This window comes from Mchenga conophoros, linkage group LG18, assembly GCF_057382185.1.
Source record: "Mchenga conophoros isolate Kocher_MC1m ecotype Shallow Benthic linkage group LG18, M_conophoros_male_GT1.1, whole genome shotgun sequence".
Taxonomy (NCBI): domain Eukaryota; kingdom Metazoa; phylum Chordata; class Actinopteri; order Cichliformes; family Cichlidae; genus Mchenga; species Mchenga conophoros.
Window position 1 is genome coordinate 770,839 of NC_140543.1, and position 13,566 is coordinate 784,404.

General features: G+C 48.6%; 2 protein-coding genes across 4 annotated transcripts in view; both read left to right on the top strand.

Annotated features, from left to right (window-relative positions):
- Positions 1 to 2,462: 2,462 nt before the first annotated feature.
- Positions 2,463 to 11,225, top strand: ttc19 (tetratricopeptide repeat domain 19). 2 transcript variants are annotated; one of them, XM_085254342.1, is made up of 11 exons: positions 2,464 to 3,621; positions 4,828 to 4,955; positions 5,094 to 5,185; positions 8,323 to 8,433; positions 8,517 to 8,555; positions 9,683 to 9,739; positions 9,807 to 9,868; positions 9,949 to 10,043; positions 10,310 to 10,473; positions 10,553 to 10,715; positions 10,788 to 11,225. In XM_085254342.1, the coding sequence occupies exons 1-11, from the start codon at positions 3,524 to 3,526 to the stop codon at positions 10,943 to 10,945; spliced, it is 1,167 nt and encodes a 388-aa protein (XP_085110468.1). In that variant the 5' UTR covers positions 2,464 to 3,523; the 3' UTR covers positions 10,946 to 11,225. The 2 variants fall into 2 exon arrangements, with proteins under 2 accessions (XP_085110469.1, XP_085110468.1); XM_085254343.1 differs by lacking the exon at positions 8,517 to 8,555 and having other exon boundaries at positions 2,463 to 3,621.
- A 1,514-nt stretch (positions 11,226 to 12,739) lies between these two features.
- Positions 12,740 to 13,566, top strand: part of slc4a2a (solute carrier family 4 member 2a) — a 34,178-nt gene continuing 33,351 nt past the window's right edge. The window contains exon 1 of one of the 2 annotated variants that reach the window (XM_085254159.1): positions 12,740 to 13,081. The gene's annotated coding sequence lies outside the window, so the exon portion shown is untranslated. Of the gene's footprint in view, positions 13,082 to 13,392; positions 13,415 to 13,566 lie in introns of those variants that run through there. The other variant, XM_085254160.1, reaches the window with a different exon arrangement.

Below are 13,566 nucleotides of genomic sequence, written 5' to 3' on the forward strand. Positions count from 1 at the left end.
TTAAATAGGGAAAGTTTATTGATCAAAATGTATTACGCAGATACACATTACATTTTTGTCAGCCCCCCAATCGAGAAAACAAAACCAATTACATGTTCAAAGCAACGGAACGGTGGCCCAATATCAGAGAGAACTCCACTCTTGAGTGAGCAGTGATAATTGAGCAGTCCGTTTTATTTTGCAGATTCAAGCTGCTCTTCAAAATTTTCACCACCAGATGTCACCGGAGAGGACTGTGTTGAAAAGCTTCGAGTAATGAACCGTTTTTCAATACAAGCTTCAGTGCTTCGGAAAGCTTCATTTGGCCATCACTAGGTGAGACCAACAGTTTTACCTCAGCTTTAAGGTGACTTCCAGTTTGAGTTCAGACAGTACTCATTTCAGCCACCCAATCACAGGCAGCGAGCTCATCGCCGCAGACACACAGCTGTTGAATGCCCCTCCTGACTCTGGGCGGAGCCTCACAATCAGAAACCGGGGCCCTGTTTCAGGAAGCCAGTTTAGAAAACTCAGAGTGAAAAACGATACTCAGGGTTGAGTAACCCCGAACTGTCCAACTCGGAATATTCCGTTTCAGAAAGGCTGATAACAAGTAGTTCAGTCAACGCGGAGTTGCTTTAACCCCAAGTTAAGCGCGCGGACGAGGATACATGAAGCCCTGATAAGCGGAGCACAGATTAAGCGAGTCACCATGGAGACGGAGGGAAAGAAGGCGCGGTCAATGTATTTCACAGCGCTTGAGGCCGAAATTCTGATGGCAGCATATGCCGATAACACGCAAATTCCGCGGAAAAAAAGTAACACAGCCACAAAGAAAGGGAGCATGCATGGCAAAACATAGCCGACAGAGTCAATGCGTGAGTGTTAATTTAAACATTGATCGAGGGATTTCCACCCATTTAACACATTATTTCATACATTTTATTTTGTGATGTGATGTGAGCGCAGGTGCAACCCAACAGGCCCCAAACGTTCCTGGCAGCAAGTAAAAATGAAATATAAAAATATAGTCCAAACAGGTAAGGTGTAATTGTATTATGAGCCATAGTGCTTGGTCTGTTTGTCCCATGTAAATCAATTGCAGTTAGAGGCTACATTAATTTCCCCTCTGTAAGCACTTATTGAAATTATCTGAGCACATTACAAGTACATATCTGCTTACTCTGTATGCTCAAATGTGACCCGTTATAGCCAACAGAAAAAAAGCGGAGGCCCGAAAAACAGGTGGGGGTCCTCCACCACCACCACTCACAGAGCCTGGCCACTTGGCTTCCACATTTGTGATAATGTTGGCAGCATCACATATGATCTTCACAGTGCAGAGAACACAAATTAGCATCCATTACTATAATGAAATGATTTGTTAGTTTGAAATGCTACAGGGAACTATGTACCTGTACATTAATGCTGTGGAAAGACTTCCTGTTCACATAGTCTCCTTCATTTACTGAAGGAGCAATGATTGGAATGTGAGTGCCATCTATACAGCCAATCACGCCTGGGAACCGTGAGAATAAATGTAAAATTTAAGTAGTAGTTCAAGTATCACCACATCATGAATTGAGTTTTGTTCATCCTGATACCTGCAATTTTGTGGCATCCCTCTTTGATAAATCTTGTGGGTCTGTGACCGGGGAACACCACAAACGAGTACAGGAGACGTTTCAGTGCAACTGTAACATTCCTGACTGCCCGACAGACGGTAGCCTTGGAAACGTGCTCAGCGTCACCAATATTATACAGAAAGCTCCCGTTTGCAAAAAACCGAAGTGCAATACAAATAATATGCACAGAACTGAGAGGATGTCCGCGATGTGTCACATGAGCAATATTAGGCCTGAGGATGTTATTCAAATAAATTATAGATTGTGCTGAGAAACGGTAACGTTCACACAGGAAATCATCAGGAAATGATAAAATGTCCAAACGCGCTCTGATCACTCTCTCCCGGCGGAGAGCTCTGCGGAGAATTTGGGCTTCAACATCTACTGGCTCTTCAAGGAAGGAGCACGCCATGTCCGACACTTCCTACTGTCAGGTTTCTGACAAAGAGGCGGAGACAGTCAGGGTTAGTTGTAGTAAACCTGCTAGGGGGCAGGTTAGCTTCACGGAGTGTGTCGTCATAGTAACTCACTCAGAATTAATCTAAACTCGCTTTGTGAAACCGAAAACCCAGAGTTTTCGTTAACTCAGGGTATACTTACTCAGAGTTTGCACTAAACCGGCTTCCTGAAATAGGGCCCTGGTCAGGTGGTCTGAGTGTGGGTTGCAGTGCTGACCTTTCAACCCCACACTGAGATTCGCTGTTTGAGCCCAGCCGCTTGATTCTGACGGTTTTCCGGTCTCAGCTTTGATAAATGTGTGTCGAATTTGGTGTTTTACTTTGAAAACTCTGTTTTTAAAACTCGTAATAAAGTGGCTGAGAGTGTGTTAAAGGACACTAGCGGCCTGGAGGCTGATTAGCTTCAGAGCTGTTTTTGTTCTTCGGGATTCCTCACAGTTTGTTTCACATGACATCATCATGACATCATCACAGGCTCTGCAGGACTGAGATCTGTGGCTGCGGTGCAGTGAACTCAGCTTCATGTTTAATAAACCAGTCTGAGCTCATCGGAGCTTTGTGACGTCAGAAGATGGTACGCTGACATCTTAAAGGCACGGACGGTTTTTTTTTTTATATGAACTTTATTTAGAACAATAACAATGACAATCTCAAAGAGACAAGCGACATATTAAATCAATCAGAACAGAATCACATCTCCTATACACTACAATGAAATCGACAATAACTGAAAGTAAACATACATACATACACACACATATATATACATATATATGTATATACACGCGCATACATACACATCCATATTCACACATCTACATAATAATAATATAAAAAGATGAATAACTAATACAAAAATAAATAAGAATAAAAAAAGAATGAAAAACAAGGAACAGAAATAAAGAAGACAAGGGGGGTCATAAAATCTCTAAAAGTGAGGTTCCATAAAGAAGACACATAACTTAAATAAGGGGCTAAGAAAAATCAAACTCTTCTAAAAATCTATGCATTTTGATTGCTTGGGGCTTATTTATTAACTTAAGAGATTTACGGAACAGGGAGAGGTCGTTTTTAAGAGCAGGCCATGAAGGGGGGGATTTAGCATATCGGCATTTATGTATGTAATACTTTAAAGGCACGGACGGTGCAGCTGTAACACTCAGGTAAGCTGTGCCCCGCCCCCATCACACTGCTTCCAGACTCATGACTTGCCTGTTAGAGGCCTAGAAATTATCCTTTCAAAATAAATGAGAATTAATGACGAATGGAGTAAAAATCTCGTAATTTTATGTTATTTTCACTGTATCTGTTTAATAACATCTCAATAAGAAATTGAGATATTTGTGGAGATATTTGTTGATCGATTTTTTCGATTATTCGACACTGGAGAGATTATTTGCATTTATTTTGAAGGCGCAGGGTCTGGAGTCGTGTTTTCCGCTCGTTATGTAAACAGTAAAGATGGCGGCCTCCGGTGTTCTCCGTGCTGTCCTCAGGCAGACTCTGAGCAGGTTCGGTGGTTTCAGATGGAGCCTGCGTCACCCGCGAGCTGCACACAGGTGAGCGACCGGAAACTGCGCACCAGGGTAGGTCACATTTCACACGATTTGAGCCTCCCGCGTCCTCACACCAGAGTCCATTCAAAAATCTGCAGCTTTTACAGCTTCTCTGGTCCGCATCACTGCAGCCAGGGTGCAGTGATGATGGGCAGAGGAAGGTTGCTGGTTTGAATCTCTGACAACAACAAACATCAGCAGCAGAACAGCTGGAGTAACATCTGCACCTGTGCTCTGTTACACACACACACACACACACACACACACACACGACCAGCAGGCGAGGAATTACAAACCCCTCATCATCAGTGGCACGCCAGTGGAGAGAGTGGACAGTTTCCGATACCTGGGTGTCCACATCACTCAGGACCTGTCATGGTCCTGTCACATCAACACCCTGGTTAAGAAAGCCCGTCAGCGTCTCTTCTTCCTCAGAAGACTTAGAGACTTCCATCTGCCACTGAAGGTGCTCAAGAACTTCTACTCCTGCACCATCGAGAGCGTCCTGACGTCAAACATCTGCACCTGGTTTGGGAACAGCACCAAGCAGGACAGACGAGATCTGCAAAGGGTGGTGCGCTCGGCAGAACGCATCATTCAATCAGAGCTCCCTGACCTGCTGTCCATCTACACCAAGCGGTGCAAGTCCAAAGCTAGGAAGATTATGATGGACCTCTCCCATCCCAACAATGGACTCTTCTCACTGTTGAGGTCTGGGAAGCGCTTCCGCTCCCTTAAGGCCAAAACAGAGAGAATGAGGAGGAGCTTCTTCCCCCAGGCTATTCGGGCCTGAACCAGGTGTAGGACTGGACTCTCCCAAACACGTCACTATAAGACTGGACTCTCACACACGTCACCACACGCACCACCACACATTTCCTATAATCCTATAATTCCTATAATTTATAATCTCTTCTGCTATTTGCACATTCTTTACTGTAAATTCCTAAGTTAATTTGTAAATTTTTGTAGTAAATTGTAAATATTGTAAAACTTTTCTTCTGTCATTTAATGGTCGGGCATTGTACAGCTACAAGCATTTCACCCCCATGTCATACTGTGTATGGTTGTGTGTGTGTGACAAATAAAATTTGAATTTGAATTTGAACTTGTCAACCAGGTGTAATGACGTGGTAATGTGACAGTAACCGTGGCAACCATATCATGTGCATGTGAACTAAAAGTTTTTACTCGCTTTTGCTTCTGCAGTCTGAGCATTAACACTGTCAGAAGTCAGAGCAACGCTGTGACATCACAGCCTGTGGAGGGCTCGCGCTGCTCGGCATGCTGGGTAACCGTGAGCGGAGGAGGAGGAGGGGTGCTGTGGGCAGCGCTCGGTATGGTTGGTCACAAACATTGTTCTTCATCAGCTTTCATAACCTGTTCCTACTTCCTGTCACCTCTGTGACCTCACACTGTGTGTGTGTGTGTGTGTGTGTGTGTGTGTGTGTGTGTGTGTGTGTGTGTGTGTGAAGCCTTCTCCCTGTTTGGCAGCAGTGAAGAAGACAAACGCGATGAAGCTCAGAGGAAGGAGGACGAGATGATCCTGCTGCTAAAGAAAGCCAAGGTACCACACACACACACACCTACACACACCTACACACCTACACACACACACACACACACACACACACCTACACACACACCTACACACACACACACACACACACCTACACACACCTACACACCTACACACACACACACACACACACCTACACACACACCTACACACACACACACACACACACCTACACACACACACACACACACAGCAGTGCTACTGTGTGTGTGAGATGCTGTATATTAAAGAATAGTGTGTCCTGACCAGTGCTGCTTAAAGAGGACATGAAACTCTGTGACGCTGGGTTTAAGTAACAAAGTTTAAAAACATGTTCAGCAACATCTGCCGTCAGAGCGGAGTCATGTGATTGGTTGGTTGTGGCCAACAGACTGTAGTGCTGCAGCGATGAGTTCCTGTTATAAACCAGGAGAAAGTGTCCACGTCACTGTCTGCTGCAGGAAGTGGCTGTTTGGGTAAAAACCAGCTGTTAGCCGTGATGTTGAGCTTTGTAAAGCACTTGTGTGAGTCAGGGGACAGGTGTGTGCCAGGGGACAGGTGTGAGTCAGGGGACAGGTGTGTGCCAGGGGACAGGTGTGAGTCAGGGGACAGGTGTGAGTCAGGGGACAGGTGTGTGCCAGGGGACAGGTGTGAGTCAGGGGACAGGTGTGTGACAGTGAACAGGTGTGTGACAGGTGACAGGTGTGAGTCAGGAGTCAGGGGACAGGTGTGAGTCAGGGGACGGGTGTGAGTCAGGGGACAGGTGTGTGCCAGGGGACAGGTGTGTGCCAGGGGACAGGTGTGAGTCAGGAGTCAGGGGACAGGTGTGTGACAGGGGACAGGTGTGAGTCAGGGGACAGGTGTGTGCCAGGGGACAGGTGTGAGTCAGGGGACAGGTGTGAGTCAGGGGACAGGTGTGAGTCAGGGGACAGGTGTGTGACAGGTGAAAGGTGTGAGTCAGGAGTCAGGGGACAGGTGTGAGTCAGGGGACGGGTGTGAGTCAGGGGACAGGTGTGTGCCAGGGGACAGGTGTGAGTCAGGAGTCAGGGGACAGGTGTGAGTCAGGGGACGGGTGTGTCAAATCAAATCAAACTTTTATTGTCACATCACATGTGCAGGTACATTGGTACAGCACATGTGAGTGAAATTCTTGTGTGCGAGCTTCACAAGCAACAGAGGTGTGCAAAATACAATAATGTAAACAAGCAAAATACAAGAATGGCTACATCTGAAACTAATAAATATATGTACAATATATAATAGTGTATGCATTTCTGGATGTGTATACTAAATATTTTTCTACGTGTGTGTGTGTGTGTGTGTGTGTGTGTGTGTGTACACATATTTTACAAATTAAATAGAGTAAACAATGAATAGAATATATAAAATAAAATATACAGAGTTGAATATGTGCAAAACAAGTGGCATTTATATACAGTGTGTAGTGCATAATGTTGAAGTTCCAGTAGTGAAGCTGAGGTGTCTATGACGTGTTCAGCAGTCTGATGGCCTGATGGAAGAAGCTGTCTCTCAGTCTGCTGGTACGGGACCGGATGCTGCAGAACCTCCTTCCTGATGGAAGCAGTCTGAACAGTTTATGGCTGGGGTGACTGGAGTCCTTGATGATCCTCCCCGCTTTCCTCAGGCAGCACTTCCTGTAGATGTCTTGGAGGGAGGGAAGCTCACCTCCAATTATCCGTTCAGAGCACCGCACTACTCTCTGGAGAGCTTTGCAGTTGTAGGCGGTGCTGTTGCCATACCAGGTGGTGATGCATCCAGTGAGGATGCTCTCAATGGCACAGTGATAGAAGGTCCTGAGGATGCGGGGGCTCATGCCGAATCTTTTCAGTCTCCTGAGAAAGAAGAGGCGCTGCTGCGCCTTCTTCACTGTTTTGTTTGTGTGTACTGACCACGTAAGATCCTCAGCCAGGTGTACGCCAAGGAACCGGAAGCTGCTCACTCTCTCCACAGCAGCGCCGTTGATGGTGATGGGGGTGTGTACTTCTCTGCACCTCCGGAAGTCCACTATCAACTCCTTTGTCTTTGCGACGTTGAGGGTGAGATGGTTGTCTTGACACCAGTGGGTCAGGGCGCTGACCTCCTCCCTGTAAGCCGTCTCATCACCGTTGGTGATAAGACCCACCACTGTAGTGTCGTCCGCAAACTTCACAATGATGTTGGAGTTGTTAGTGGCTGTGCAGTCGTAGGTGTAGAGTGAGTACAGGAGAGGGCTCAGTACACACCCCTGTGGAGCACCAGTGTTCAGTGTGATGGGGGATGAGGTGATGCTGCCTAGTCTGACCACTTGGCGTCTGTCAGACAGGAAGCTAAGGATCCAGCTGCAGAGGGAGCTGCTCAGTCCTAGATCCTGCAGTTTCCTGTCCAGCTTCGAGGGAACGATGGTATTGAATGCTGAGCTGTAATCTACAAACAGCATCCTCACATACGTGTCTCTCTTCTCCAGGTGTGACAGGGCAGTGTGTAGTGTCAGGGCTATGGCATCATCAGTGGACCTGTTGTGGCGGTATGCAAACTGTAGAGGGTCCAGTGAGTCGGGTAGTGCAGAGCAGATGAAGTCCCTGACCAGCTTCTCGAAGCATTTGCTTACGATGGGGGTCAGGGCTACAGGTCGCCAGTCGTTCAATGGTGTGTGCCAGGGGACAGGTGGTTAACTGATTGTTCGTCCTCTGGTCGAGTGGACCATAGCTTGCTAATTGAACACAGACGCTCTCACAACCCAAATCCCGACGTTGGTTTTGAATAAATGTATTTTCTTTTAATTGAATATGTTTGCACTTTGTTCGTTCCTCAGCTGCGAGTCTGCACCAACCAAAACACTGTCTTTGGTTATCAACATGAATACTTGAAAGGAACATAAAATTATCTGTCACTAGAAAAACATGGACTTTCAGACGTACTTAAAGTTCTGTGAGGTCACAAAACCCTGCTTACTCTTTCCCTCCCAGGCTTCCAGACTTTTTGTTCTTAGCGTTTACATGTGGACGGGATTAAAAAAAATGAAAATGGAAAATCTCAAAAATACTCTTAAACCCACCGTCACAGAGTTACACCTGTGTGAGAGCAGTGGGGTCAGTGGGTCTTCTTCTGTAACAGCAGCAGTACTGACAACTCTGTGTGTGTCTCAGCTCAGCGTGCATCGGGGTCAGCTGCAGGCCGCCTCGGGGTTCCTCCATCAGGCCGTTGTTCTCGCTCATCAGACGCACAACAACCAGGCCATCATCTACACCTACAGCCTGGTAACATCTGACCTCTGACCTCCGTGAACTTCTCACACACACACTAAGCTGTTTACCTGTTTATCGCTCACCTGTGTCCTCAGATGGCGAACCTGGCCTACGTGCAGGGTCAGCTGGACAGTGTGAGTATCTGCTCCATCACAGAGAGGAAACGGTGACACCTGCTGGTGGAGGCTGGGACTGATCACACAGCACACAAACACTAATCGACTGTCACAGCAAATGTTTGTTATGATCAAAAACAATGTGAAGAAACGTTCAGTTTGTAAACAGGCATGAGCGTTTGTTTTTGTGTCACATGTTGGAGGCGGGGCCTCTAACGTGAGCATGTGCTTTAGAGGATATGCTGGGCTTCTGTCAGGTGGACTCAAGCCGGTCCGTGTCACAGCGCATGCTTAGAATAGGACGGTTGTCGTCGGGCAGTTGCGTGGAGATGATCAGGGCAGCGTTTAGCACCGATGGCTCAGTGATGGTGCCGGAGACGCCATCTGGGTCAGACGCCGGACTTGCAGATCATGTCAGGTGATACTGATGTACGACACGTCTGCAGCAGACCTGTCCTCCATCTTTGTTTGTGCTGTTTGAGCAGTATGAGGGGTCCACAGTGACATTCAGCAGGTAGGCCACGCCCCCAAATGCTCCAGTGGACCTGCCATCAAACAGGAAGTGAAGTTGTTGCCCTCCATTTACAGAAACAGGAAGTATACCTAGAGAAAGCGTCCCCCTGTGTGAGCGTTATCCTGACGTCATTAGAAGTTTCCACCTAAACATGATGCAGCATGTTCTGAAATTCAAACGTACAGCTCTGCTGTCACGTCCAACATGAATGAAGACAGAAAACTAAACAGCAGTGACGTTTGTAGGGTTACTGAAGTTGGGCTAGCTTGCTGGGCTGCAGCTACATCGGAAGGTTTTAAACAACTTTAAAACGAACAGTGGTGATAAAACCCGAGAGGCTGACAGTGATCACTGACTGTTTTTAGGGGCTTGTTCAGATTAAATAGAAAATTTAAAACGTGAAACACAGCAGCCTTAATAAACACAGACGTTTGTTCATACGTCGTCATTAAAGCCAGATAGCTCTGACGAGCTCAGCGTTCACACACAGCTGACCGGTTTCTCCTCCGCTCGCTCTCGACGTTCGTTCTCGGTGACCTCGTTAATGTGAAGCATTTTTTCGCAGCCAAGGGTCTGTCTGCTATTGGCGGGTCCTCTGTGATGTCATCCTTTGTGCTCCCGTTTCTCGCAGGCTGAGAAACTCTTCAAAGCGGCGATGAGCTTCATGCTGGCGGGAGGAACTCCGCAGGTCAGTGCTCGTTCGTTTCACCTGGAATTCAGCGGGTGAACCCACCTGATTTCCTGTCTGTTTCCAGGACGACAATGCCGTCATCGAGATGTCGCTGAAGCTGGCCACCATCTACGCCGAGCAGAACAAGTGAGGGCAAATTCAGCCGGTCAGCTGACAGGAAGCTGAGGTCACAGCTCCCTGACTTTCTGTGTGCTTTCTTGTTTGAGGGCGGAGCTTGCAGAGCACGGTTTCAGGTTCTGTATGGAGTCTCTGGAGGTGAAACTGGAGAAGCATAAAGAGCCCCTGGGAGAGGAGCCCACAGGTGAGTGGCACAGGGGGGCGGAGTTAGAGCGGGTTGCCTCCGTCTCTTTGAGCCGTGTCACATGAACCCCTTTGCCTTTGAATAAAATCAACATAAGGAGGGAGGAGCTTAACAGCTGGTTACAGATGAGCTGAAGGAGGAATCAGCAGATCCTGCAGAGTTTGGTGGGCTCGTTAGTCCCTCTGCTGGGACTCGAAGGCAGACGCTTGCTGCTGAGTTCAAACGTGATCATGAAGTCACGTGACTAACCTGCGTGTCGCCCTCAGAGGAGCAGGAGGCTCTTAGGAAGGAGACCCGCCTCCTGCTCGGGCTGTGTTTGGACTCACGGGCTCGGTACCGAGCGTCCACGCTGCACCTGAAACAGGCTGGACAGGATTACCAGGACGCCCTGAACATCTGCTGCCAGGAGCAGGGAGAGACACACCCACAGGTAGTCACGCCTACAGGTAATCACGCCTACAGGTAGACTCGTCGGTCGGTATCTAAACTCTTCTTCGTGTCTCTGTCAGACCCTTGTGCTGATGAGCGACCTGGCCACCATCTTGGATCTGCAGGGTCACCATGACGATGCCCTGGCACTGGTCCGGCGGGCGGTGGAACTGAGCCGCTCAGCCGGACACCCGGACCTCCACGTGCTGCTGGGAAACATGGCGGGCATCCTGCTGCACACAGGTGAGCAAGGAACAGAGATCGGGGGGCGGGTCTTACTCCGCCCGTCTCACGCCGTCTGGTTCTGTCCCTCAGGCCGGCTGGATGACTCACTGCGGTTCTACCAGGAGGCTCTGGGTCTGGCCCGGCAGGCCGCAGACCAGGAGGCTGTGGACAGGATCCAGGAGGGACTGAAGGAGGTAAAGGAGAGGAGGAGGCAGGAGGAGGAAGAGGCAGCTGCAACCGCTCAGTGACCCAGGCTCATCAGAACCGCGCCTCCTCCTTCGACTCCACGTCTTCTTCTGTGGTGTTTGCCCTCTCATTGGTAGCTCCGAGGACCCGCTCTGTGTTCTGCTGCTCCGCTGAGAAACACCCAAAACCAGCCGGGACTGAAATCTGCTCCAGAACCAATCAGAACCAGGACGAAGGTCCAGACCCTGAACACGCCCACCCCTCCCCCATCAGTGCTGAAGCTGCAGCTCACCTGTGAGCTCACCTGTCAGCAGGAGACATAAATATTTATGAAGCTGCAAAGGTCGTCACGTGTTTTTCTTTGAACTTTACTGGTCCTCGCGGGGCTGAAGGCCTTTTGCACACTCAGAATGTGGTCTTAGTGTCAGGGCCACAGGTGGGTCATGGTTAGGGTTATGTCAACTGTCCCCACAAGGTTATGAATACACACACGTGTGTGTGAGTGCGCATGTGTGTGTGTCTGACTGATTAGCACACAAACATGACTGTCACCTGTGACCTTTGACCTTTGACAGTGTGAACATTATTCATAAGGATGTTCCACAATCACGTCCTCGGTCAGCGCTCAGAGGACCAACAGTCCGTCTCCACGAGTCTGAACACATGTTTGAGTCTCCAAATGTGGTTTTAGTGTCAGGGTGACAGCAGCACATTACGTCAATGAGATGTCCTCACTAAGACAGAAAAACAAGTATGTGTGTGTGCGCGTGCACAGGTTCCCACAGAGTGTGACGCAGGTGAACTTCCTGTTTCTGTTTACAGAACATGTCAGAATAAAAGCTCACTGATTATGGTAAACGAGAATCAGCTGCTGCTGCAAAAACAACAGATTAGCACTCACACACACATTAGAATCTTAATGGCTTCTGTGTGTGTGTGTGTGTGTGTCTGACTGAGTAGCACAGAAGCATGAATGTCACCTGTGACCTTTGACCTCCCACAGTGTGAGCTGTGTGTCTGAATTCAGGGGCGGATGCTTCAAAGGCCGCGTTTGTATGCAATGATGTCACAGCAGCGCGACAAAGGCTGCCCAGTTTCAAAGAGTCCTTCAAATGTGGCGACAAATGCGTCCTTCTTTGCCCCGAATTCTAAGGATGGGTCCGATGTGTCCTACTATATCCCAGGATTCATTGCGGGTCAGTGGCTGCAGGAAGTGGCTGTTTGGCTAAAAACCAGCTGTTAGCCGTGATGTTGGGCTTTGTAAAGCACTTTATGAACGAGGGCTGAGTCTGTGTGAGCCGGGGGACAGGTGTGTGACAGTGGACAGATGTGAGCCAGGGGACAGGTGTGTGACAGTGGACAGATGTGAGCCAGGGGACAGGTGTGTGACAGTGGACAGATGTGAGTCAGGGGACAGGTGTGAGTCAGGGGACAGGTGTGTGCCAGGGGACAGGTGTGAGTCAGGGGACAGGTGTGTGACAGGGGACAGATGTGAGTCAGGGGACAGGTGTGAGTCAGGGGACAGGTGTGAGCCGGGGGACAGGTGTGTGACAGTGGACAGATGTGAGCCAGGGGACAGGTGTGTGACAGTGGACAGATGTGAGCCAGGGGACAGGTGTGTGACAGTGGACAGATGTGAGTCAGGGGACAGGTGTGAGTCAGGGGACAGGTGTGAGCCAGGGGACAGGTGTGTGACAGGGGACAGGTGTGTGCCAGGGGACAGGTGTGAGTCAGGGGACAGGTGTGTGACAGGGGACAGATGTGAGTCAGGGGACAGGTGTGAGTCAGGGGACAGGTGTGAGACAGCGGACAGGTGTGAGCCAGGGGACAGGTGTGTGACAGGGGATAGGAGTGAGCCAGGGGACGGGTGGTTAGTGGACCCTAAAACAGACTTTTCCTCCTCTGGCTGAGTGGAACATAGCGCTGATACGATTAGCGCTATTTTATGCAATAAAATAATCTTTGTGTTCCCGAACAGGTCGCTAGGTCACAGCTTAGAACACGCCCATCACACCAAAGACAGGACCGTGTGTTACTGAAGCACGAGCATCAGCACTGAGACCTGATCCTGGAACAGAACACAGGACTACAAAGTGTATATAAGGAGACAGGGAAGGACATAAGGAGACAGGGAAGCAAATAAGGAGACGGGGAAGATCAAAAGTTTTTCATGCGGCTGATGTCGTGAGAATGTAAAGGTCATTATATGAACACACACACACACACACACACACACACACACACACACACACACACACACACACACACACACACACACACCTATACGTTCCCATAGGCACCGTCACACCTGAACAAGTTAGGTACAGTCATCATTTACCTGTAAACACACACACACGGTGGGGTGAAACTGTGGGAATGAACATAATTGCTGTTGTCCTAACAGGTTAATTACACACACACACACACACACACACACACACACACACACACACACAGCTGTGCTTATAAAAGCAGCTGCAGACGGCGTGTTTCCGTTTCTGCTGGACGACGGTAACTCGACACCTGAACAGGTATGAGCACAAACACACACAGAGGTCAGAGGTCAGACACATTATCATAATAACTTAATTTAAAACCACATTTTCAAATTCATGTTTCAAACAGCTTTAGCTTCACCTGTGGTTCTCCTGTGGTTCACGTTAACTTGGCTCACAGTAAGTGA